At 43.9% G+C, this 26,208-nt stretch overlaps 2 protein-coding genes across 4 annotated transcripts; one reads left to right on the top strand and one right to left on the bottom strand.

Moving 5' to 3' along the window:
• Positions 1-8,124: 8,124 nt before the first annotated feature.
• LOC308471827 (vomeronasal type-2 receptor 26-like) lies at positions 8,125-17,636 on the bottom strand (the record flags this gene model as incomplete). The annotated part of the gene is made up of 7 exons (XM_080996106.1): positions 8,125-9,052; positions 9,771-9,897; positions 10,496-10,726; positions 11,803-12,603; positions 13,914-14,205; positions 14,776-14,869; positions 17,474-17,636. 7 exons carry the CDS (start codon positions 17,634-17,636, stop codon positions 8,154-8,156), a joined length of 2,607 nt encoding a protein of 868 aa, XP_080852232.1. The 3' UTR covers positions 8,125-8,153.
• Positions 17,637-18,314: 678 nt separating this feature from the next.
• Positions 18,315-24,354, top strand: LOC308470312 (uncharacterized protein). 3 transcript variants are annotated; one of them, XM_080993457.1, is made up of 4 exons: positions 18,315-18,425; positions 21,479-21,574; positions 21,668-21,751; positions 22,768-24,354. In XM_080993457.1, the coding sequence occupies exons 2-4, from the start codon at positions 21,506-21,508 to the stop codon at positions 23,926-23,928; spliced, it is 1,314 nt and encodes a 437-aa protein (XP_080849583.1). In that variant the 5' UTR covers positions 18,315-18,425; positions 21,479-21,505; the 3' UTR covers positions 23,929-24,354. The 3 variants fall into 3 exon arrangements, with proteins under 3 accessions (XP_080849583.1, XP_080849585.1, XP_080849584.1); XM_080993459.1 differs by lacking the exon at positions 18,315-18,425 and adding an exon at positions 20,469-20,570; XM_080993458.1 differs by lacking the exon at positions 18,315-18,425 and adding an exon at positions 20,544-20,614.
• The last annotated feature ends 1,854 nt before the right edge of the window (positions 24,355-26,208 follow it).

Here is a 26,208-nt window from a genome sequence, read left to right as displayed (position 1 = left end):
GGCTCTTGTAAAAATGTTTAAAGAATTAGGTAAAAAGGTAATGGTTATGAGAAGCTGGTAAAAATAAGATTTAAGTTTTACGTTTTAAGGTTTTTTATAAGATAAGATGAAAATAGAGTAAGGTAATGTAATGACGGAATATTATGAATTATGGAAAGGATTTGCTGTGACAATTATTAATCAAGATACAAGAGATGGGAGGAGGAAGAGGTCATGGAAAGAAGGTAATGAATGTGGAGAATTTGAAAATGATGGTTTTATTTTCTTTTTCTTTTTCTGTTTTCTGCTTTTGTCTTTTTTCTTTGTAATTTTTTAAAAAAATCATTTTTCAATAAATATCATTTTAAAAAAAAGGAGTTTGATAATATTGGATCCAAAATGCTAATGTTTGATAACATTGGGTCCATAAAGCCAAATTATATAAAGAGATATGTGTAAGGTAATTTAGGTGTATGAATGGCAGGTTGTATATATAACTATATGCATATACAATAAACCTTGCAGCAATGAATATTGGATTTATGACCAAGATAAGAGGGGCCAAAAGGAAATTAATAATACAATATGAAGTTAGTTTAAATGTAAAAGAGTTGACAGACTCCAAAAAACAGCAAGTAATTTTCCAATACTTAAAATCTTTAAATACTGATACTAGAGTATTCTGTCTGGAACAAGACAAAAATACTAGAGTATTCTGTCTGGAACAAGACAAAAATGTGTTAATGAAGGATTGAGTAGGAGAGGTATATACTACAAATTATGCTCCCAATGCAAGAGGCCTCATTATCTTGATATGAAAAGGATTGAGGGTGGATACACAACAAGTTATTAGTGATGAAAATGGACGCTATTTAATTTTGGGTATGAAAATTGCTGAAAAGGTAATAATGTTGATTGATATATATGGGACAAATGTAGATTCCCTAGATATGTTTTATCAATGTTTTAGTCACCTGAGTCAAAGTACATATGATAAACTTATAATAGAAGGTGATTTCAATGAAATAATTGATCCTAACCTGGACAGAAACACACCTCCACGGGGGGGGGGGGTAATTCATTAGTTAGAGAAACTCTCAAAAAGTACATACAAAAGTTGATTCTGGTTGACCCTTGGCGCTTAAGGAAAGGCAATTTACATTTTATAGTCAAGTATATAAAAATTGTTTTAGGTTGGATTTTTTCTTAATATCAGTGTCCTTGTACTATCAAATTCAAGATTGTGAGACTGGTGTATATTGTGTATCTTATCACAGTGAAATTAGCTTGGATTGGAAGTATTCTAATACAGCTAAGATACCAAGAAACTGGTATTTTAACATCTCACTACTTAATGATGACCAGTTTGTAAAACAAATGAAGACCGAGACTGAACAATTCTTTGATATAAATACTGAGACTTTGACCGCTAGGATATATGAATGGGAAGCATATGAAGCTTTTATTAGAGGTCGAATTATAGCATACCACTTTTTTAAAAGACAACCTTGAAAATAGTAAGAAAAAATTGAAAGAGGTATTAAATGACTTATAGACATTAATAGTTAATAAGCCAACTGATGAATTGTATAGTAAGATACGAAAAAAGAAATTTGAACTAAGTAATATATTGTCCCAATAAGTTGAATTCATGCTTATGTGTACAGGACAAAAGTATCGGGAGACAGGTGAAAGGGCAGGTAAGATTCTTGTGAAGCGACTTATGCAAAAGAAAGAAAACTCAATAATCTCACAAATTAGAGGTGAATTGCATGAAGTGCATACATCTCCAACCGTGATTAACAACCACTTCCTGAAAAGAGGTACCAGAAGAGTTTATGGGAAGGGCGGGATTAAAAAAAAATAAAACTACCAAGGCTAGAATACACACAAAAACAAGTATTGATGTCTCCAATATCAGAAGCCAGGATTAGGAAAACAATCACAAATGTGGCAGATGGTAAAGCACTAGGGCTTTAACAACTTCGTAAAATATACAGTTCTGGTTTTTTCCCCCTCTCTCTTTTATTTTCCCTTCTATGCGGGTTCTGATTTCCTTCTTCTTTTTCTCTCTTTTATTTACATGTCTCACCATGTTTGGTGCAGATATAATTATGCACTTTTTGAATTTTCAATAAAGATGGGTTGTTGTGTTTTTTTTTAAAAAGGGTCCCAAATGCTGAACACATGGCTCCTGTTGGATACGATACGATAATCTTTATTGTCATTGTCCCATACAAAACAACGAAATTGAAAAAATCTACCTCAGACATTCAAAAACCAACCAGCCTGCTATCCCAGCTATCCCAGCCTGGTTAACCCCCTAAAAACTCTGATACCCCATAATTAAATACAATATACTCCCACAGAGACTATCTTACATTGCGTTTAAAACCAAAATCGCATTTGGATAGAAACTGTTTCTCAGGCGGCTAGTCCTAGTCTTTATAACCCTGTACCTTCTTCCAGAAAGGGACGCGGGTGGCGCTGTGGGTAAAACCTCAGTGCCTAGGACTTGCCGATCGTATGGTCGGCGGTTCGAATCCCCGCGGCGGGGTGAGCTCCCGTCGTTCGGTCCCAGCTCCTGCCCACCTAGCAGTTCGAAAGCACCCTTAAGTGCAAGTAGATAAATAGGTACCGCTTTATAGCGGGAAGGTAAACGGCGTTTCCGTGTGCTGCGCTGGTGCTGGCTCGCCAGAGCAGCTTCGTCACGCTGGCCACGTGACCCGGAAGTGTCTTCGGACAGCACTGGCCCCCGGCCTCTTAAGTGAGATGGGCGCACAACCCTAGAATCAGACACGACTGGCCCGTACGGGCAGGGGTACCTTTACCTTTACTTTACCTTCTTCCAGAAGGCAGAAGCTGAAAGAGATCATTTCCAGGGTGTGCACTATTCTGCGCTATCTCTGCAGCTTTCTTATGGCACCTGGGAGCGTAGATTTGATCCAAGGTGGAAAGAATGCACCCAATTATTCTTTACAACCCTGGACAGCATTGTTTTTCCCCTGACCATGCAGCTCCCAAACCACACACAGAGACTGCATCTGAGCCATTGGGAACCACTAACAGTGACTCCCCCAAAGAGCTCAGTGATTGGGCCGCTAGAGCACACTTTAGAGCTACATGCTGACAACAGAGTGCATTGCAGTAATCGAGGTCGCCAATGCATGGATCACCATGTCCACACTGCATCAAACACAGAAGAGGACCCTCGGTCAACCAGCTACAAATCCCCCTAACAGTTACCTCATCCAGCCCAAACTTCTCTTTTTTATTTTTTTATTTTTTAAAAAAATAATATTTATTACTTTTCCAAAAAAATTAAACACTAAAAAAACCCAATACAATACATTAAACTAACCAAACAAAACAAAAACAATAAAATAAATCAGACAATTTCATTATCCCATCTTTCATTCACTTATTTCCACGACCTCCTCGCACCTCCCTTTTTGTATTCCACTTCTATTAATTATTTCAGCAATTCCTTTCCATCTTCCTCTGTTTACTATCCTATAATTATCTTACCTCATTCTAACCTTATTTTTTCCTTTAATACTCTATTAATCTATTTATACTTAATTCCTTATAACATTTCTACTAAAGCCATGTAACTTCATTCCAACATTTTTCTAACATTCATTGATTTTACAGTATTTCTGTAAATAATCTTTAAATTTTTTCCAATCTTCTTCCACTGTAGCCCAAACTTCTCTGCAAGTTTCCAACTGTGCTTCACAGTATACAATAAAGTGGTACCTCGGGTTAAGAACTTAATTCGTTCCAGAGGTCTGTTCTTAACCTAAAACAGTTCTTAACCTGAGGCGTGCTTTAGCTAATGGGGCTTAATGCTGCCGCTGCGCCACTGGCGTACAATTTCCGTTCTTCTCCTGGGGCAAAGTTCTTAACCTGGAGCAAACACTTCTTGGTTAGTGGAGTTTGTAACCCGAAGCGTCTGTAACCTGAAGCGTCTGTAACCCGAGGTACCACTGTTCAGAAACATTGTGCATTTCCCATTTCAGTGTACATTAAACAATTGTACTTCCCATGCAAAAGGTTCCAGGCTCAATTTATTTCTCTATGGCTCTTCACTTCATAAAAGACAATGTTTCAAAGCAGTGTACAATGTAAGGTAAGCAATACAATCAGTTACATTATCCTAGGTTTTCCCTACAGTCTGACTAGGTGGCATATGTTGCCTGGTGTGTTGGACTTGCACCCAGTTCTTACCTGTGGGATCTTGTAGATGCCCAACATGCTTGCAATGTGTGTGGAGATGTCGGATTCACCCGCTTCAAGAACAGCCAACAGCTTTTTCTGTCTTCCACACCTGTAGTTTGGAATATTGATTTTCCCACCAGCAAGCAGGTCTATCAGGGCATCGGAAGTCATTCTTCCCTGAAAAGACGTATCATACATGCTGTAGCCGAGGGTGATGTTTGGTAAGAGCCTGGGATTATTACTGATATCCTGAACAGCAAGGGAGAATGGAAGGACGTGTGAGCTCCTCACCATCTCCCATCTGCAAAAATAGCGTGTCAAGCAGTTACCCTCAATTCAGTGAAAATGAAAGTCACATTCTTTTTTGTGTTAATCAAAGCAAATAAGAAATGAGGCGAGGTGGCAGGGGAAAGTAAGGCGGAGGTGTACCAGTATCAGTGGATGCAGTATCTTTGCAAGGAGGAGAAAGGAGGCAAAACCAGAACACAACTGTTCCTTGGCCGCTGCCCCACTAGGTCCAGTGGTTACCACCCATCCCTGTATAAAACAACCTCCCAGGCAATGTCTCACAAAATGGGTTTCCAAAGTAATGATTTGCATATTTCTAATGGGGGCATGGGGAGAGGAGCCCCACAGAGCAGCCAAGAAGTCTTAGTTATGCTGTGCTGTGCTGGACGCCAGAGAAAAAGGTCCTGGAGCCAAATTGAGCCCACAGGCTGCTTTGCATGTGATGAAGCACATGAGTCATTTACAATTTGCAGCTCCATAGATTTTGTTGTGCATGGGTGAAATAATTGTCTAGTTCCAATGTCGCTTACTACAGAAGACCTGCAATTCAAACACATCCCAGAGCGTTTCCTACATTTTAGAGAACAAGTTATTCTTCAGAGAGCAGCATACATCAAAACTGCTACCAGTTACTTAAATTGCATTATAAAATAAGGTATGAACCATCATAAAGAAATCTTTAAATAAATAAAGTAAAATAACAGGCATTCTTGTTTCAATCCCCAGGAAAGACCCACGACATTATAAACCTTATATTATAGGTTTATAAGCAAAGAGGGCGCTTGTTGCTTTTGTGTAACATTATATTCCTACCCAGATCTCCCAATTGTATTGGATCCCACTGAATGAGGTGTTTCCTCAACGAAAAAAAAGAGGAGCCAATGATTTATCAGGGTTGCCAGAAAACAAGGGTAACACAGGTACATCAAGGGAACTGGAGAGTAGCTAGGAAGCAGAAATAAATCCCATCAATACATCAGTACTTACATCTCAATTCTGTTGAAAGGGCTGCTGGAAAAGGTGAAGAAATGCACATTTTCAAAAAATCTTGGAGCTATGATTCCACCAATGAGGTGGTCCGCTGGTCGGTAAAAATTCACAGGAGAATTTGTATCTCCAATCAAACTAGGTGGACACTTTACCCTCTGCTGCAACCCATAGTTTGTGAGAGACATCACTAGAAACAGTGTTATCATTCTAGGTCTATCGGCTACACTTTGCTTGTGACTGTTCTTCCCCCCACTACCCGCTGCTCAGAAGAAACCCCACATTCTTGCAAATCAGAAGCAGCAGTGGCTTGACAAATAAAGGGAAGTGTCTGGCTGTTGCCTCAGGGTCAAAGTGGGATTGAGGGGAAGGGCCAAAGATTCAATGGACAAGCATCTGTTTTGCACCCAGAAGGTGTGAAGTGCAATCCTGACTCACCTCTTCAGGTATGGCTGAGGATGTCCCCTTCGTGGAAAGCTACTGCCAATCAGCAGATAGTACAGATCTCAAAGGCAGCTTCCTAGTTAAGCTTTGCACAAACTTAGCTTCCCCCCTTCACCTGCCCTATATCTTAGCCCCAAGGACTCTGTGGTACATGAGATATTTTATACATCAAACCTTTCAGGCACAGCGGAAGAAATAAACCTCCAGCTGCCCTTAATTGTGATGTTTGTGTTATTGTTCCCAAATGAGGGTGGAGTGTGAGGATCCCTTGGACTCTGTAAATAATAAAAATAAATCGCTGTGGTTCAGATAATTGTAAAGGGAAGAGAGGTTTCCTCTGGAACTTCAGAAGAGCAGGTGCAGAGCAAGAGAAAAACATGTTTACTGAATAGACTGACATGGGTCAAGGAGGCAGAAAGATGAGTTTGAATTATCTTTATTGGCATCTTAAGAGCCTTGCAGCTGATCAGGCCAAAGGTCCATCTAGTCCAGCATTCTGTAATCACAATGACCAATGAGTTGCCCCAAAGGAAAGCCCACAAGCAGATGTGGAGCAGAACCTTCTCTACATGTGATTCCCAAAACCCATCGCACAGGGGCCTCCTACCTTCAGCAGAGGAGGGAGAACATATCCTTGAAGGCAATAGCCTTAGGCAGCCTTTTTCCCCTCCATAAATTTGTCTAAACATCTGTTACTACGCAGTTGGAAATATACCTACTCAGTGGATTACTAAATATCTCAATAAAGACCTGAGTGCATTCCAGCAACCCAATCTAGAATTCAAGGTTGTGCCCTTCCAGTTGTGATGTGCCTGGTATAATGACAATGATTGCCATGGAAGCCATGAAGTCCTCACAGGGCCCAGTGGCAAACTCTGAATGTCTATGTTCCTACAAAACCATGCCAGAGACCACCTCTGCCACCTCAGTCAGGATTGATGCCCCTTTGTGAACCATGGACCCCAATGCCTGTCTTACACCTTATCATCCAGGTTCATTGGCTGCGGCTGATGGGAGTTGGAGTGTCCTGAAACATCTCAAGGGCCATGGGTTCCTGTGCACTGTTTTATACACTTCTATTCATGCCCACCCCCAGTTGCTTCTTTCCTTGGGAGAGGAGACATCGGTCACACCCACACTAGCCAATTAAAGCACATAGGCTTCCCCCAAAGGATCCTGGGAATTGCATGAGGAAGGGCTGTACCTCAGCCACAGAGTATCGGCTTTGCATGCAGAAGGTCCCTAATGGCTTTTACAGGCTCCCCACCTGAAACTTTGGAGACAAAGCCTTCTAGACAACACTGAGCCTACATGGACCAGTGCTTTGACTCAATATGAGGCAGGCTACTTCCTTCCTAGTTTACCCCTCAGAGCTACAGTCCTTGGACCCTTAAACTACAGCTCCCAGGATTCTTTGGGGGAATACATATGTTTTTAATGTTTGGTGTAGGTGGAGCCATTTTTTATTTTTGCCTTGCCCTTGGAATGCACCCATGCTGGGGTTCGGGAATTGCAAACACTTGTGTGAGTCGTGCTCTGGCCCCACAGTTTAGGATTCCACTTTTGGAATAAGCACAGCACTCTGGAACCAGAAAATTTTGATCGTGCTTCAAAAGTGAGGGCTTGAAACCTAATCAAAGCAATAGGATGGTGTTCTAATTGAGAAAGGGGATTGTTCCCACAAACCGTACAGGTGTGTTGCAATCCCCTTTGATTATGATGGTGCACAATTGCCACCACCGCCACCTTTGTGGTGACAAAAATTTGAATGCATGCTTAGTCAAAGGGGATTGCGACACACCTCTCCAATTCCCCAGCAGTTTTATATTGGCAAATGAGTTTCATACTGTTTTGGGACCTTTGCCTCACCATACACATGGTTAGCTGCAAATTGCAATAAGAGGAAACTGCTTGAATATGCTGTGGGGGGAGGTTTATTGGGGTGTTGTTTTATTTTGATTATATATTTTGTGGTTTTATACTTTGATTTTATTCTGTGAACCACCCCAAGACCTCCTAAATTCAATAAATAATAAGAATAATATGTACGCATGCACGTGCACGTATTTGTGGGGTTTACTGGAACCCTCTGGAAAATGCTATCAGGGATCCAGATATATATTTTTTAATCCCAACAACAAGTTGTGGTTCCAATCAAGATTCTGATGGAGACGTTCAGCTCTATAATTCTATGATTCTATGGTAGCCATAGAGCTAAGAATCAAATGTCATGTTTAGCTTTTTCTTGTCAGATGCTCTCTCATGTTCAGATCTGGCCTCAGTATAATAATGTAGCACTTGGGAATGAAGATGCAGCCCAGAAGCCCAGCACTGGAGGCCAAGATAGAGAAGATCTGCACGGCTACCATGTATTTCCCCTTGGTGCTCAGGTAGGTGGGCACAAAGGAGAGCCAAACACTGCAGAAGACCAGCATGCTGAAGGTGATCAGCTTGGCTTCATTGAAATTTCCAGGCAGCTTCCTGGCTAGGAAAGCCACTGTGAAGCAGATGGCAGCCAGGAAGCCCATGTAGCTGAGGGAGCCATAAAACATGAACACAGATCCTTCATTGCATTGCAGGATGATTTCTCCAAGCTGGGAATGTATGTCAGAATCTGGGAATGGAGGAGAGGCCCCCAGCCAGATGGTGCAGATGAGAACTTGGACACTGGAACAGGAAATGACAATGGAGTTGGCCAGACTCTTCCCCAGCCATCTCCTCATCGTGTTTCCTGGCTTTGTGGCCAGGAAGGCCAGCACCACAGTGATGGTTTTTGCCAACACAGAAGAGACAGCAACTGAGAAGATATTGCTGAATGCTGTTTGACGAAGAAGGCAGGTGGCTTTCATTGGCTGGCCAATGAAGAGGAAGGAGGACAAAAAGGACAGAAGGAGAGAGATGAGGAGGATGTAGGAGAGGTCCCTATTGTTGGCTTTGACTATGGGAGTTTCTTTGTATTTAATGAAGATTCCTAACACAAAGCCTGTGGTTAAGGATAAGAAGAGAGAAAGGAAAGCTAGGAGGCTCCCCAAATATTCCTCATAGGACAGGAAGGTGATCTCTTTGGGGACACATTGATCTCGGTCCTCACTTGGATGCTGATCTTCTGGACAATTGGTGCATTCATCAGCATCTGCATAGAGGAAAACACAGTTCAGTATCCTAACATGAATCACACACCTACAATGGTCTTCTGCTGTTTCAATTCTGAGGAAAGGTGGGCATTGGATACTTCTATGTGAAAGATGATGTAAATTAAATAGGGCAAACCTCACAATTTTTTTTAAAAAAATTATTCAATGGTCTTATGCTGTTTCAATTCTGAGGAAAGGTGGGCATCTGGGAGAAATCAGGAAAGATTGTTTTGTAGGGAAGGAGAGAGACAAACATTCACAGCCAGAAAAGAATCGATCCATCAATTCATTCCCACTGGCTTCTCTTAGAACATGATGCTTTGATCTTGAATCCTTGAGGTTTCTTATAAGTTAATCTTTACTGATGAATGGGTGGATTTGAAAGATGTTTCACCTGTCTAACTCTAAAACTGTATGGATTCAGTAGTAGAAGCCAAAATGAGAACTGAGAAAACAACTATATAAAAACCACAAATCAAAATTCTGTAGAGGAGCTAACATCATTAAATACAGATCAATAATACATGCTTGAGCACATGGACAAATAAAATTTCCTGGTGCTGGGGGGGGGGGGACACTGAAGGCTGGCAATAGGGGAGCTCCCCTGAAGAGGGTATTTCATTCATGAGGTGCCATTAATAACATCATGTTTGGAGTGACTCAGAAATTAGCCCCGTCCTCCTGTCAAAGGTCCTTTCCTCTGACATCTTCCCCTACCTTCCTGAGTGGAGATTGTCCCTTCTGAGCAGGGAGCACAATCATAGCAGCACGGCGGCTTCCCTTCCTGAACCTTTTTGGCAAATCCTGGGAGACAGCTTTCGGTGCATCTTGAACGAGGCGCCGTCTAGACATAAAGAGATTTAGCACCAAGGAGAAAGTGTCAGTAGCATTTTGCCTTTGGATGAAATTTTATCCATGTTTACTCAAAAGCAGGTCCCATTAATCTCAGTGGGACTTAGCTGCAGGGAAGTGAGCACAAGACTGCAGTCATATGTATTATTCAAAATGTTGTTAGAGCGTGGCAGATGCCATAGTTAATAAAATGACAGATATTGTTAAGTAAGATTTATTGCTTTACTCTTGTCGTCCAGCACACTTCCCCCTGCGAGCCTCTGCAGGTCGTAAAGCAATTAGCAGAATTGCACAGCGTCCGTGTCTGAAAGGGCAGTCAGTAAATAGGTCCCACACGTTTCTTCTTTCCTAGTAGCACTTTATTTGCTCAAAAATAGCATATTTACAATCCATCTGATTCAAGTTGCATTTTGCGACCTTTCTCTCTCAGCAGCTGCGTAGCTAAACTGCTTTCACTTTTCACTCAGCTCACAGCATTCCAAGCTGCTTTCGTCACGTCCTGGCTTACTTCCCTTGTAAGCGCCTCCTCTCAGCCTCGAGACACAGAAGGTTAACCCTTCACTACACCCAACGGATATAATTTCTCATACCTTCTGAAATAGATTGGGCCACACAATTGCTTCCGGATTAATGGTGAACTTCATATTTGAGGACCCCTGTCTCTCTATTCTCCCAATCTTCACTCTAGCAAGAGAGTTGTTAGGAAACAGCACCAGATTCACGATATGGAAGTCAGCGGCCACTGCCCCATCCTCATCCAAGTACTGTCCATCAGCTGAAGTATTAGTATAGAAGCGGACTTCTTTCAAGAAAGGATGAAGCTGGAATGGCAGAGGAAACTCCAGCATTGAGAGAACGTGAACCCATCAGGGGAGAAATAAAAACAGTTCAAATTGGGGAAAATAAAGACAGTGGTACCTCAGTTTTTGAACAGCTTAGTTCTCAAACTACTTGGAACTGGAGCACTTCAAACCTAGAAATGAATGTTCTGATTTTGGAACTTCTTTTGGAAGCCGAACATGCTCTGTTCACAACATCTGTTTGCGAACTACTTCGACAGTGTTGGACGCCATAAACAAAGCTTTACAGCCTGTTTTCACCAGATAAGAATCTGATACATTGCTTCTTTCAGAGAAAGACTTTCAGAGACTTATAAGACTTAAGTTTATTTGGTTTTATGTTTTCAAGAGAATCCATTAAGAGTGCATAATTTGTGACTTTCAGAGATTCATAATTTTTCTGTTTATGTGATTTCATATATTTCGTATTATATAAATGCATATTGATATCATATCATTGTATTTGGTCATTGTGTTGCCTTGGATATTACTGACTACTGTTTGCAACACAGGGGTTAAATTGTTTGGTGCCTTCATGGGGTTTCAGGGGATCTGATGCAGAGGTGGGGGCTCCTTTAAACTTCTCCCTTGAGGGGAGTGCAGCCGTGAACTCCTCAACGGAAAGTGTGATGGAGCCTGCACCTCCCCAGCTGAGCAGCCCCGATCCAGTTCCTGTTCCCCAGCAAGCAGCAACGCTGCTGCCCGATCCCACTCCTACTTGCCTGCAAGCAGGAGTGGAGGCGGGGATCTCTCAAAAGTCGATCAGGCTGGGGGATAGGGGGCGACATCCCTTACCTGCTTGCTTGCCGCCCTGGCCCAGCCTTCCCTCACTCAGCGCTGGGGCCACAGGGCTGCATTCAAAAAAATAACAACACGGAAACTTTCCAGAAAACCACAAGGCCAAGAATCTTGAAACTCATGAAAAAGCAGCAACACAACAAATTGAAAAAAGCAAACCGACTGCAAATGAATCAAAATCACAGGAAAACATAAAACAACACGTAATCTGGCTGACAGTAAGAAATCTTACAATCCTTTGCAAAATGGAACGGACATACCTGCCATGACCATAGACTTTGACGTTCCAAGCTGCCTCCTCCTCTTCCTCCTCCCACAATCGAACTCCGCTTTGATATGGATGAATATGCTGCATTTAAAGCCTGAGCCACAACTTGGATATTCAAGTAATTGATGTAGCTGTCTTGCGACTGGATTCTTTCCACCTCTTCCTGGGGCAGCAACTTCAGATCCTTCTTCTCCCTGCATTTTGTTAAACCCCTCAGGGACAAGGCATGCTTTGAATATGAACAATCAAATACTTTTACCATGCAGCTTGGACTAGTTGGGGACATTGGCTCATAGTAGTCCTTTTTCGTCCTTTTTCTAGTCTTCATTACAAAGGACAAAGAGCCATGCACATACGAGAAGCAGTCAGTATCACATAATGAGATTTTGTTCTGAAGACCTGTGGTTATCCAGACTTTCCCTCCACTCTGTAACCTTTGAAGTAAGGATTCCACCTCTATGATTATAAAAAGTCCATACTGAGAGTCTGCAGTGTAAACAAATACATTGACTTCTCTCCACATGGCAGGTAGTTCATGGGGTATCCAGAGCCAAGTCTTATGTACAACTCTTTCTGTGAAGGCAATACAAATTTCCTTTTTGATCATCAGAGGCGTCAAGGTACTCAGGGACCTTTCTCCGTTGTCATTGTCTGGAGCAAAGAGACCGACCCACGTCCACCGGAAATGAAGGAGGAGTTGGACCACCCCCTGGTACTGAGTGTCTTGCTTTGGAGTCATCCAGTAGACAAAAGGGAAAAGGGCTTTATCATTAAGAACAAAGCCATAACTGAGCTGGTGAGAAAAGAAAAAGAGACTGGTGGTTTGTTTTTTTAAGACTAAGATTGGATACTTCTATGTGAAAGGTGATGGTAAATTTAATTAGGGTGAATCTGACAGGTTAGGTTTTTTTTAAAAAAAGAATTTTTAATATCAATATTGAAGCAGTTTTTATACTGCTTAACTGCAGTAGTCTCTAAAGAGTTTAGAAAGAGGCAAGACAAAAAAATCAAGAAGGTAAAACTTTCAAATCAGACTTCAATAAAATGCCTGCTGAAATAATAAAACAAAATAAACCTCTTCAGTAGGCCCCAGAAAGTCAATAGCGAAGTGGTTTGCCAATCCTCAGCTGGAAAGGAGTGTGATAACATTGGGTCCATAACACTGAACACATGGCTCCTGTTGGATACAAACTCTGCATCTGAGCCATTGGGAACCACTAACAGTGATTGGGCCACTAGAGCACACTTTATAGCAGTGGAGTTACATGCAGGCAATAATGGAGTGCATTGCAGTAATGGAGCCTTGAGTCACCAGTGCATGGATCACCATGTCCACACTGCATCAAACAGAGGAGAGGACCCTCAGTCAACCAGCTACAAATCCCCCTAACAGTTACCTCATCCAGCCCAAACTTCTCTGCAAGTATATTATGGGGGATGTTTTCAAAAGTCTTACTGAAATCAAGATACACTACGTCCACAGAATTCCCCTGATCCACCAAGCTTGTAACTCTATCAAAAATATGCTTTACCTACAGAACGTAACTTGAAAACAACCAGAATCACATTCGCTTAGTTGCATAACTCTTACACTGGTCCCAGTATGTGGGATAATAACGTGGATTACAAATATATTGCATTCTGAGCTAAAAACAGATCTCCATCTCTTCTCCACTGAAGCCCCTATTCAGCCTCAGGCAGTTTGCTAGAGACAGAGAGAAAACACATCCATTCTCTTCAGCAGCTAAGAACAAAGAGCACCCTACCCAATAGGGATGCCCCCCAGGTTAGCATACACATAGATGAGCTAAACACCTTGTGATACAACCAATGAAAGTTTCCAGCCATGCTTCGCAGTATACAATACAGACACATTATTCATTTCCCATTTCAATAAGCATTAAACAATTGTATTTACTATGCAAAAGGTTCCAGGCTCAATTTATTTCTATATGGCTCTTCACTTCATAAAAGACAATGTTACAAAGCAGTGTACAATGTAAAGTAAGCAATACAATCAGTTACATTATCCTAAGTTTTTCCCTACAGTCTGACTAGGTGGCATATGTTGCCTGGGGTGTTGGACCTGAACCCAGTTCTTACCTGTGGGATCTTGTAGATGCCCAACATGCTTGCAATGTGTGTGGAGATGTCGGATTCACCCGCTTCAAGAACAGCCAACAGCTTTTTCTGTCTTCCACACCTGTAGTTTGGAATATTGATTTCCCCACCAGAAAAAAGGTCTATCAGGGCATCGGAAGTCATTCTTCCCTGAAAACAGGTATCATACATGCTGAAGCCAAGGGTGATGTTTGGTAAGAGTTTGGGATTATCATTGATATCCTGAACAGCAAGGGCGAATGACAGAACGTGTGAGCTCCTCACAATCTCCCATCTGCAAAAATAGTGTGTCACACAGTTACCCTCTATCCAGTTAGAAAAGACTGTTTATGTATGCGACAACAGCTGCAAGTGTGCTACTAGCCCAAAGATGGAAGGAAGAAATAATCCCGACTAGGGAAGAATGGCAAGCCAAGCTTCTGGACCACACTGAAATGGCAAAGCTAACCGGGAGACTCAGGAACCAAGACAAGGACTTTAAAAAAGAATGGGAAAATTTTATAATTTACTTAGAAGACCGCTGCAAGCAAATCAAAACTTTAGCTGGACTCTAAGAATCACTTGTAAAGTGATGAAGATTATGGATAATTTGGAAAATGAAAATTGTGGGGGACGTATGCATATGCAGATTTAAATTCTGTTACAAGGACCCATTGTAGGGGATGGGGGGAATCTCATGAAATGATTATATAAATTGCTTGACTGTAGATTTCTAATGATAAAACCAAATCAAATATTTCACACAAAGCTAGACTACCAGAAAACAGGGGTAACACAGGTATATCTAAGGAACTGGAGAGTAGCTAGGAGCAGAAATAAATCCCATTAATACATCAGTACTTACAGCACAATTCTCTTGAAGGGGCTACTGGAAAAGGTAAAGTATTGCTGCTTTTGAAAGAATCTTGGAGATATGATTCCACCAATGAGGTGGTCTGCTGGCCGGTAAAAATTCACAGGAGAGTTTACACCACCGATGAAAATCGGTGGGCACTTTACCCTCTGCTGTAACCCATAGGTTGTGAGAGACATCACCAGAAACAGTGTTATCATTCTGGGTCTCTTGTCGAAGGGGGATTGAGGGGAAGGGCCAAAAATTCAGTGGACAAGCATCTTCTATTGCACCCAGAAGGTGTGAAGTGCAATCCTGACTCACCTTTCCAGGCAGAGCTGAGGATGTCCCCTTCCTGGAAAGCTACTGCCAGTCAGCAGATGGTACAGATCTCAAAGGCAGCTTCCCATGTCCTGATTAAGCTTTGCACAAACTTAGCTTCCCCCCTCACCTGCCCTATATCTTAGCCCCAAGGAATCTGTGGCACATGAGATATTTTATACATCAAACCCTTCAGGCACAGTGGAAGAAATAATCCTCCAGCTGCCCTTAATTGTGATGTTTGTGTTATTGTTCCCAAATGCCATATTTGAGGGCGGGGTGTGAGGATCCCTTGGACTCTGTAAATAATAAGAATAAATCGCTGTGGTTCAGATAATTGTAAAGGGAAGAGAGGTTTCCTCTGGAACTTCAGAAGAGCAGGTGCAGAGCAAGAGAAAAACATGTTTACTGAATAGACTGACATGGGTCAAAGAGGCAGAAAGATGAGTTTGCATTATCTTTATTGGCATCTTAAGAGCCCTGGAGCTGATCAGGCCAAAGGTCCATCTAGTCCAGCATCCTGTAATCACAATGGCCAATGAGTTGCCCCAAAGGGAAGCCCACAAGCTGAAGATGAGTGCAGCAGAACTTTCCCTACATGTGATTTCCAAAAACCATCACACAGGGGTCTCCTACCTTCAGCAGAGGAGGGAGAACATATCCTTGAAGATAATAACCTTGGGTAGCCTTTCGCCCTCCATAAAGGTAAAGGTCTAGGTTTGCCATCACTTTTCTCCCAAGGAGCAGGCGTCTTTTAATTTCATGACCGCTGTCACCATCTGCAATTATCATGGAGCCCAAGAAAGTAAAATCTCTCACTGCCTCCATTTCTTCCCCTTCTATTTGCCAGGAGGTGATGGGACCAGTGGCCATGATGTTAGTTTTTTTGATTACAGATGGATAGCCGTGTTGGTCTGCCATAGTCGAAATAAAAAAATTCCTTCCTGTAGCACCTTAAAGACCAACTAAGTTAGTTCTTGGTATAAGCTTTCGTGTGCATGCACACTTCTTCAGATATACAGTATATACTGTATATCTGAAGAAGTGTGCATGCACACGAAAGCTTATACCAAGAACTAACTTAGTTTTTTTGATGTTGAGCTTCAGACCATATTTTGCGCTCTCCTCTTTCACCCTCATTAAAAGGTTCGTTAATTCCTCCTCACTTTCTGCCATCGAGGTTGTGTCATCTGCATATCTGAGGTTATTGGTATTTCTTCCGGCAATCTTAATTCCGGCTTGGGATTCATCCAGCCCAGCCTTTTGCGTGATGAATTCTGCATATAAGTTAAACAAGCAGGGAGACAATATACAGCCTTACCGTACTCCTCTCCCAATTTTGAACCAATCAGTTGTTCCATATCCAGTTCTAACTGTACCTTCTTGTCCCACATAGAGACATCACCTTGCCAACAAAGGTCCGTATAGTTAAAGCTATGGTTTTCCCAGTAGTGATGTATGGAAGTGAGAGCTGGACCATAAAGAAGGCTGATCACCGAAGAATTGATGCTTTTGAATTATGGTGCTGGGGGGGGGGACTCTTGAGAGTCCCATGGACTGCAAGAAGATCAAACCTATCCATTCTTAAGGAAATCAGCCCTGAGTGCTCACTGGAAGAAAAGATCGTGAAGCTGAGGCTCCAATACTTTGGCCACCTCATGAGAAGAGAAGATTCCCTGAAAAAGACCCTGATGTTGGGAAAGACTGTGGGCACAAGGATCAGTGGAAGACAGAGAACGAGATGGTTGGACAGTGTTCTTGAAGCTACCAGCATGAGTTTGACCAAACTGCGGGAGGCAGTGGAAGACAGGAGTGCCTGGCGTGCTCTGGTCCATGGGGTCACGAAGAGTCGAACACGACTAAACGACTAAACAACAACAAAGGTAAAGGTACCCCTGACCGTTAGGTCCAGTCTCAGACGACTCTGGGGTTGTGCGCTCGTCTTGCTCTTTAGGCTGAGGGAGCCGGCGTTTGTCTGCAGACAGCTTCCGGGTCATGTGGCCAGCACGACTAAGCCGCTTCTGGTAAACCAGAGCAGCGCACAGAAATGCCATTTACCTTCCCTCTGGAGTGGTACCTATTTATCTACTTGCACTTTTACGTGCTTTCGAACTGCTAGATTGGCAGGAGCAGGGACTGAGCAACAGGAGCTCAACCCGTTGCGGGGATTCGAACCACCAACCTTCTGATCGGCAAGCCCTAGGCTCTGTGGTTTAGACCACAGCGCCCCCACGTCCCATTCCCCCTCCATAAATTTGTCTAAACATCTGTTACTATACAATTGTAAACAGACCTACTCAGTGGATTACTAAATATCTCAATAAAGACCTGAGTGCATTCCAGCAACCCAATCTTGATTCAAGGTTGTGCCCTTCCAGTTGTGATGTACCTGGTATAATGACAATTTGAGTAAGCCCAATGATTGCCATGGAAGCCATGAAGTCCCAAGTGGGCCCAGTGGCAATCTCTGAATGACTATGTTCCTCCAAAACCATGCCAGAGACCACCTCTGCCAGCTCAATCAGGGGAGTTGCTCCACCCCCTTCAATCATTTTGGTTGCCCCTTTGTGAACCATGCACTTGTGGGGTTGGAAGGGACCCAAAGGGTCATCTAATCCAACCCCCAATCCTATTCCTTTCCACCACCCTTTTCCCACATTCCAAGCTGCAGTCGCCACGTGTGACAAATAGTTTCCTGCACAGGGTAAAATTTGCACTTCCTGATTTTTCTGATGGTGTATCCAAGCAAAAAGGTTTAAAACGAGCATTAGGGGAAAGTGTGCATTGAATGCATAGAGTCACGAAAAGTATAATATAGGTGCATGTACACCTCTGTTCACCTCATCCTAACAAGTTAATCATTAAGATGGTGGGAACAATGTCTCTCTGGAAGTCCAGAAATGGCTGGACTCCAACCCCCATCAGCCCCCCATGACCAAGGGTTAGGGACAAAGAGAGCTGGGGAGAGCTGAAGATTCCCCTTTGCTGGGGGGGGAAAAAACCCAAAACTTTTCACCTGTAATTTTTTTCTTTTTCATGCCTAAATTCCTACCCAAAACACAGCGGGTGTTGGTTGGAACCACCATTCCCAGCAACCTTTGCCAATCCTAAAGGAACCCCCCTTCCTCAAATCGGAAGCTTTTGGGAGGAAATTGAGCAACCCCCTTCCAGAGAGTAAGCTTGGGAACACAAGATCCCCAGGTTGGGTTTCTGTTCCAATGGGGCTCCTCTTCCGGAAACGACGTCGCAACCAGCTGCTTTTTTAAAAAGTCCCGCTTCCGGATCTCTCTTTTTCCCCACGGACGCAGCTGCTTCTGGATCCTCTCGCTGGAAGACCTTAGGTGAGTTCAAGAGAGGGGATTTTTTTTTTTGTAAGCTCCTCCAGAGAAAAGCAGAAACTGGAGGTGTGAGGGTTGTGTGTCTCTTCTGTAATAAAGCCAGAGACGTAAATCTGCATATTTTGTAAATGTATATATTTATATTATATATATTTTGGGAGACTCCGTGCAACAACAGTGGCATGAGGGTCTTCTAACAGGAGATTCAAGGCTAGACCTATTTTTATTGCTTTTGCGCCAAAAGGGTGGATTCTAAAGCAAAGGGCGCACCTCGCAGAAGAATCCTGATCTCACTTGCAGGTTTCATTAACCAGGCGTTTTGGTGTCCCAACTTTTCCTAGCTATTTTGGGCACGCGCACCGATTCTCCGGAAAGTTCAACCACGTTGCAAAAGCGAGGCAGAGATTTAAAGCCTCGGCGGCTGGAGAAAACACGTGCGCTTGAAAGCTCCCATTGGGGAATAAATTCCCAGAGGCAAGTTCCTTTAACCAAGGCGCGCGCGCGCGTTGCAAGAGAAAATTGGGCATCGACACAGTCAAACGACCGTGCAAGGCGCCTCACTGCTTTTATTTTAGAAGAAGCCCTGGTCGGAAAAGTAGATCCCACTCTCAGCTGCGGATTCGGGTGCAAAATCCTTGCGTGGAGTTTTTTTTAATCCCTCTTCCTCACTTTTGCGGCGTGGTTGAAATGGCTGGAGAGGAGCAGGAGTTTAATAAATGTGGGTCCAAAGTGCCCCCTCACAAAACATTTGACAATTTTCTCAGCTTGGCTTAGGGGGAGTGCCCCCTCCCCCTTTGGCTTGGGAACCAGATTCCCAAATAGTTTAAGGCACAGTTGCCCATTGAAAACTGCTGGGGAATCTCCAGGAAACCGGAGAAGGGCATTGCAATCGCCTTTGACTGTGACTGCAGACAAATCTTTGTCACCACAAAGGTGGTGGCAGCGATGGTGATTGTCTGTAATCAAAGGGGATTGCAACACACCTCAACGGTTTGTAGAAGCAAGGCCCTTTCTCAATTACAACACCATCCCACTGCGTTGATTAGGTTTGAAACCCTCACTTTTGCTGCACAGTTAAAATTTTCTGTTTCCAGAAGCGCCGTGCTTATTCCAAAAGTGGAATCCTAAACTGTGGGGCCAGAGCACGACTCACACAAGTGTTTGCAATTCCCGAACCCCAGCATGGGTGCATCCCAAGGGCAAGGCAAAAATAAAAAATGGCTCCACCTACACCATATATTAAAAGCGTATGGATTGCCCCAAAGAATCCTGGGAGCTGTAGTTCACGGGTCCAAGGACTGTAGCTCTGAGGGGTAAACTAGGAAGGTAGTAAGCTGCTTCATATTGAGTCGAAGCATTGGTCCATGTAGGCTCAGTGTTGTCTAGAAGGCTTTGTCTCCAAAGTTTCAGGTGGGGAGCCTTCTGCATGCAAAGCAGATAATCTCCGGCTGAGGTACAGCCCTTCCTCATGCAATTCCCAGGATCCTTTGGGGGAAGCCCATGTGCTTTAATTGGCTGGTGTGGGTGTGACCAATGTCTCCTCTCCCAAGGAAAGAAGCAACTGGGGGTGGGCATGAATAGAAGTGTGTAAAACTGTGCACAGGAACCCATGGCCCTTGAGATGTTTCAGGACGCTCCAACTCCCATCAGCCCCAGCCAATGAACCTGGATGATAAAGTGGAAGACGGGCTTTGGCAGGGCCACAGGTTCCCCATATCTGGTGTAGACTTAAATGGATCTCTCCACTTGCCCGCATATTGTTATAATAATAATAATATTTTTTTATTTATACCCTGCCCATCTGGCTGAGTTTCCCCAGCCACTCTGGGCGGCTTCCAATCAAGCGTTAAAAACAATACAGCATTAAATATTAAAAACTTCCCTTAACAGGGCTGCCTTCAGATGTCTTGTAAAGAGAAGATAGCTGCTTATTTCCTTCACATCTGAAGGGAGGACGTTCCACAGGGTGGGCGCCACTACTGAGAAGGCCCTCTGTCTGGTTCCCTGTAACCTCACTTCTCGCAATGAGGGAACCGCCAGATTGCTTGGAATCTCAAGAGGAGAGAATTGCTGTCGCCCTCAGTTCCTGCAACTGGTTGTCCCCCCTGGGCTAGAAGTCTCTTTTGGAGCCAAGCAGTTTCTATCTTAGTAAATAATGCTATGAACATTATTATTATTATAATTTTTATTAGGTAATTCAACAAAACATATTATCTTAAAACATATCATCCTTAATTTTTTTCCTCATTTCCCCCCCTCCCTCCCACAAACAACCCACCCCCCACCCTTGACTTCCCTCAGTTCCAATCTCTGGTTTCTCTATAAATGCTATTCTATGCATGTTACTGAATTGTATAAATCCTTAATTTATCTAACTAATTATTATCAATAAAAAGTTTGTGAGTGTTTATTCAACACCTGCCAAAGAGTCCAATTCACTTTGTTGCGTCTTTAGGTACTGTGTAAAAGGTTCCCATTCCTCTTTAAAGTCACAGTTATATGTCAATTTAATGGTACAAACATTATTGAACAGGGCTCTCCATTCACTATATAACAAGCCGTCCTAACCTGAGAAAATAGAAATTGTCCTCTCATATTGCACCACAGTGTGGTACGTTGGCTTGACAGCCACAGACAGAAAGTCTTTACAGAGGGTGGTGAACCTGCTAGATGACATCGCAAGGGATCATTGCCTTAGGAGAGTGAGAAAAATTCTCAGGGATGATTCACACCCCGGCCAGCACCTCTTTAATCTTCTACCCTCGGGCAGGAGATATAGAAGTATAATCAGCCGTACCAACAGGCTAAAAAACAGCTTCTATCCGTGGGCTGTTAGGCTGCTGAACGGAAAATAATACAGTGCAACTGACGTTCAGGGTTGGTGTGTTGTGCAACAAGCGCACAGAGTGCAATGAGACTGAGCGTTTGTGGGTGGGGAGGAGGGAGGCTCAGTTAATTTCATTGTACACAGGTTGTACATTGACAATAAAGGTATTATTATTATTATGTCCTGGTATCCAGTCTTGATCCCTTGCATTTCTTTTCGTTTCCCATAGTGCTGCACTGTTTGTCTGAGGCAACCCATGGCAGATCAAAACCCCAGATTTTCCCACCCCGGGATGTGGCCAACTATGACCCGTGATATCATCCAGGTGCCAATAAGACTTCTCACTGTGGGGGTGGAGGGCTAGATGGGGTTCAGCCCTAATACTCTGCCTTAAAACATCTCTTCTTCACTGTTGCAGGTGTTACGGGAGGCGCGTGTGAGTTCCTTGCGTGATACCATGCGGAGTCCCTCAGCGTTTTCCAAAGATTGCTTACCCAGAAAAGTAAGCCCAGTTCAAAGCCCCCTGTTGTCTTCAAGAAAAGACTTGATTTATAAACAAACAAACAAAACGGGATAAACACATATACAGTGGTACCTCGGGTTACAAACGCTTTGGGTTACAAATGCTTCAGGTTACAGACTCCGCTAACCCAGAAGTAGTACCTCGGGTTAAGAACTTTACCTCAGGATGAGAACAGAAATCGCACGGCGGCAGCAGGAGGCCCCATTAGCTAAAGTGGTACCTCAGGTTAAGAACGGACCTTCAGAGCGAATTAAGTACATAACCAGAGGTACCACTATATAAACTATACAAGCCAGTATCTTTCTGATTTGTTGTTATCATATAACTCGTTTCCAGAGACATTAGCTCTGATTCCTGCATTGCAGGGGGTTGGACTAGATGACCATTGGGTTCCCTTCCAACTCTGCAGTTCTACGATTCTCTTAAAATTGACCAAACAGTAGTAGGCCGTATTGCAGTGCCTGTTATATATAAAATGCATTGAGGAAATTATTCTCCTTGGAGTTGCAGCATGCAGGCATTCCCACCATAGTTGATGGGAAGAAGATGAAACCTGGCGATTTTCTTGTGACCCTCCCCATTTTCGGCAGAGTTTGCTGTTCTTAAAGGCTAATAAGCAGAGGAGGCTTTTCCTTTTTATATTTTTTTCCCCTCCCTTCCTCCACATGCCTCTCAAAAAAGTAGTTTTATCAGGGCTTTGGAACTCAGTTCTGGCACCTCTCAGGTGTGCACTGTTGCCCTTCTAAGAGAAGGAGGGATGTTTTTGTGGCGAGTTCCAACACCTCTTTTTCTAGAAAAAAAAGTGCTGTTTTTTATCAGTCTCCTGCAATTTCTCCTCCTCTTCTCCTTTCCTACAAAACTCTCCTTTTTTTTCATCCCTCCTTCCTGGTCCATTCCCTTCTTCCTCTGGTAACTGCCGTCATCTCTTAGCCTCCTCCTCTCTATTCCCCATTTGATGCTGTTCTATAATATCTCCCTTTCCCCTCACTTTCTAGCTTCCAGCCCAGCTGAAGACGGGACTTAAGCGGTTTCATCCGGAGGAGGCCCAAGGGGAAGACGAAGACAAAGAAGAGGAGCAAGACAGCAGCTCAGAAGCTGCGGAGAGCGACGGTCTTGCTCGCTGGTCCCCTGGTTTGGGCCGAGGCCTGATGCCTCCCACAAAATCAATCAAACTCCTTCCGGGACAAGGCCCCTTTGCGCAAGAGGAAAGCCACCGACAGATTCTGGGGGGTGATGACATGGAGTGGGACTGGGAGACGTTTCTAAGTAGCCGCCAAGAAAGGCCGCAGAATGGTTATGAGGGGGGAAAGGAAGCCGACAGAGGGACAAAAATGGGAGAAGGGGTGGTGTCCGGCATCCAAACCCATGGAATTTTTTCCCTGGGGGAGGTGACGGTTTGCCGCAGCAGGGCTGTACAGAAAGAGTCCCTGCCCTTATCGCAGTCCAAATCTGAGGAAGAGGAAGGGGACCAGGCCGGATTTTGGTGCAGACCATCTTGGCGTCAGTCCCGGGTCCCGGCCTTTTGGCGGTTTCCACCCTGGGGCCAGAGAGCTGGGGCGGTGCTGGACTTATCACAGCACAATCCCCAAAGAGCTTCAGGGGCCCTGGACTTAACACAACGCAGATTGGGGGGCCAGGTGGCCCTGGGCTCATTGCAGCGCAAATCCGAGGGCCAGATAGGTGAGAGGGCCATGGACATATCGCGGCCCAGACCCCAGGACCCAATAGCTGGAGAAGCTCCTGCCTTTCCAGAGTACAGAGACCAGGACCAACTCCTTGGAGGCCCTCTTGACTTATCAAGGCCCAGACCCCAGGGCCCAACAGCTGGAGAAGCTCCTACCTTTCCAGAGTACAGACCCCAGGGCCAACTACTTGGAGGCCCTCTTGACTTATCACGGCCCAGACCCCAGGACCCAATAGCTGGAGAAGCTTCTGCCTTTCCAGAGTACAGACCCCAGGGCCAACTCCTTGGAGGTCCTCTTGACTTATCAAGGCCCAGACCCCAGGACCAGATAAATGGAGGCACGCCTGACTTACAACAGGCAGCCTGGAATCTGTGCGTGTCCTTTGTAAGGTACCATATACAAAGATGGTGCTATGTACTGCTGCCCCTACTGCTTATGCTGCAACTTCTACATCATCATCGCCGTATTTAAGATGTCATCCACATCTGATCCTGCCAGGCAGTCCCGATGTAGCAACATGATTTTCAGCCTTTATATTGGGGGGGGTGGGGAGCGTGTTGCATTGTTGAAGCCCAAGTTTTAAAATTTAAGAAGAGGAATGGTGGGTTATTTTATTTTAAAAAAACACTTTTATCAACCTCACCTGCCCTAAGCTAACCTCTAAATAACCAGAACTCTTTCAATGGGGAATATATGTATTTTTCCTCTGAAGAAGTCCAGTAATCGGTACAAAGCTCAAGGAATAGTTTTACTTAAATTGCCTGCAATCAAGATATAGCTTGTCTCTCTTCTGCTGCTTGTTCCTTGTACATTTCATAGGTCCTAGAAGATTATGTGAATGATATATTTGTGCAAAGTTTAAAAGGCAAGGCCTGTGAGATGTCCTAGTTGTTTTTAAAAGGTGGTTATGAATAAAGTTTATCCTAATAAACAGGCAGATTCATCAGTCCAGTTTACCTTTTAAAAAAAATAATATTTATTTGGTTTTTCAAATTACACTTTTATCATTCTGGTTTACATGCTGCTGCAAGGCAATTTTCCCTGAATTGACACCGGCTCAAGCCTTTACAACAGTTGTTGGTGGTTTGTCTGGGGTACCACCTTCACCCACACTTCATCTTCCTTAAATTGTTTGTTCTCCTCTCGTAAATGAGGCCTCTTACTTTCTTCCACTGCTTCCTTAACTTCACTGCCATCCAAAGAACTTAATGCTTTAGACCAGGCCCTTTTGTGATGAATAAGGTTCATCATACTCCGATATCATGGCCCAGAATACTCAGAATAAAAAAATTATACCCTGCCCATCTGGCTGGGTTTCCCCAGGCACTCTGGGCAGCTTCCAGCAAAATATTAAATTACAATAGTCTGTCAAACATTAAAAGCTTCCCAATACAGGGCTGCCTTCAGATGTCTTCTAAAAGTTGTGTGGTTCTTTCTCTCTTTGACATCTGTTGGGAGGGTGTTCCACAGGGCGGGTGCCACTACCAAGAAGGCCCTCTGCCTGGTTCCCTGTAACTTCACTTCCTGCACTGAGATAATTACCACACAGCATAAATTAGGGTTGCTACATTCAGTTTTCTAGAAATTCTTGTAAGGCAATGGTTCCCTATTACTCAAGTATTGCAAACCTCCCAGTTTTCAAAAGCCAAGTCATGGACTCCCCCCCCCCCCCCCACTTTTCAAAATGTTAATAACTACGGTAGTTTTTGTTATGTGAATGGTGCCACTGGCCTCCTGGCTGGGTTATGTAAACCACCAACTGCTGCAAGGAGAGAACTGCTGCTTCAGGCTTCCATTGATCAAAAGCCTCTGGTGCGGAGAATTTGGTCATTTGTGGCACTGGGGACGAGGGTGGTGCTGTGGGTTAAACCACAGAGCCTAGGACTTGCCGATCAGAAGGTTGGCGGTTCAAATCCCTGTGACAGGGTGAGCTCCTGTTGCTCGGTCCCTGCTTCTGCCAACCTAGCAGTTCGAAAGCACGTCAAAGTGCAAGTAGATAAATAGGTACCGCTCCGGCAGGAAGGTAAATGGCATTTCCGTGCGCTGCTCTGGTTCGCCAGAAGCGGCTTAGTCATGCTGGCCACATGACCCGGAAGCTGTACCCCGGCTCCCTGAGCCAATAAAGCAAGATGAGCGCTGCAACCCCAGAGTCGGCCATGACTGGACCTAATGGTCAGGGGTCCCTTTACCTTTAAGGTGTTGTTCCTCTTTGGAGCACTATGTGAACACCATTTTTACAGCAAACACACACACCAAAAACCATAGATGCTGTAGTCTGTTACGATATAGAAGCAATGCGGCCGCGAGCTGGTAGCTTGAAAGCAAAACATAATGGGAATGTTGGGACTGTTCCGTGGGAAACAGAGGGACAGTCTATTCACAGTGCGAAGCACCGGAATTAACTCAGAGTGTAATATGAGCTGTACAGGAAGTACAGGAGGAGTTTGTCTCTCGGCTGTTGGAGTTTGAAGAGAGCAGTCGTGTTTTCTGTAACGCTGGAAAGACAGAAATAAAGGCATGTAAATACGTTTCTGTCTATCTCTTTCCCCTGCCTGGGGGGGCAGGAAAGAGTGGTGTGTTCTTCTCACGCTGAGAAGGATCGCCTATCGCGACCTAGCCTGTATCCTGCCGGGGAATGCAGACAGGGAGGTCAACCGGAGATCAAGCCGGGTGCCTGGAGAGTGGCCAGTTTCTCCTGATAAAGGCTTGATTCCCAACAATCTGTTGTGGGTGCCAAGAGTGGTTAGGAGA

This window comes from Podarcis pityusensis (assembly GCF_964106645.2).
Source record: "Podarcis pityusensis genome assembly, chromosome: 2".
Lineage (NCBI taxonomy): Eukaryota > Metazoa > Chordata > Lepidosauria > Squamata > Lacertidae > Podarcis > Podarcis pityusensis.
The sequence above is the reverse complement of the archived record's forward strand: the minus strand, read 5'-3'. Positions and strand labels throughout refer to the sequence as shown.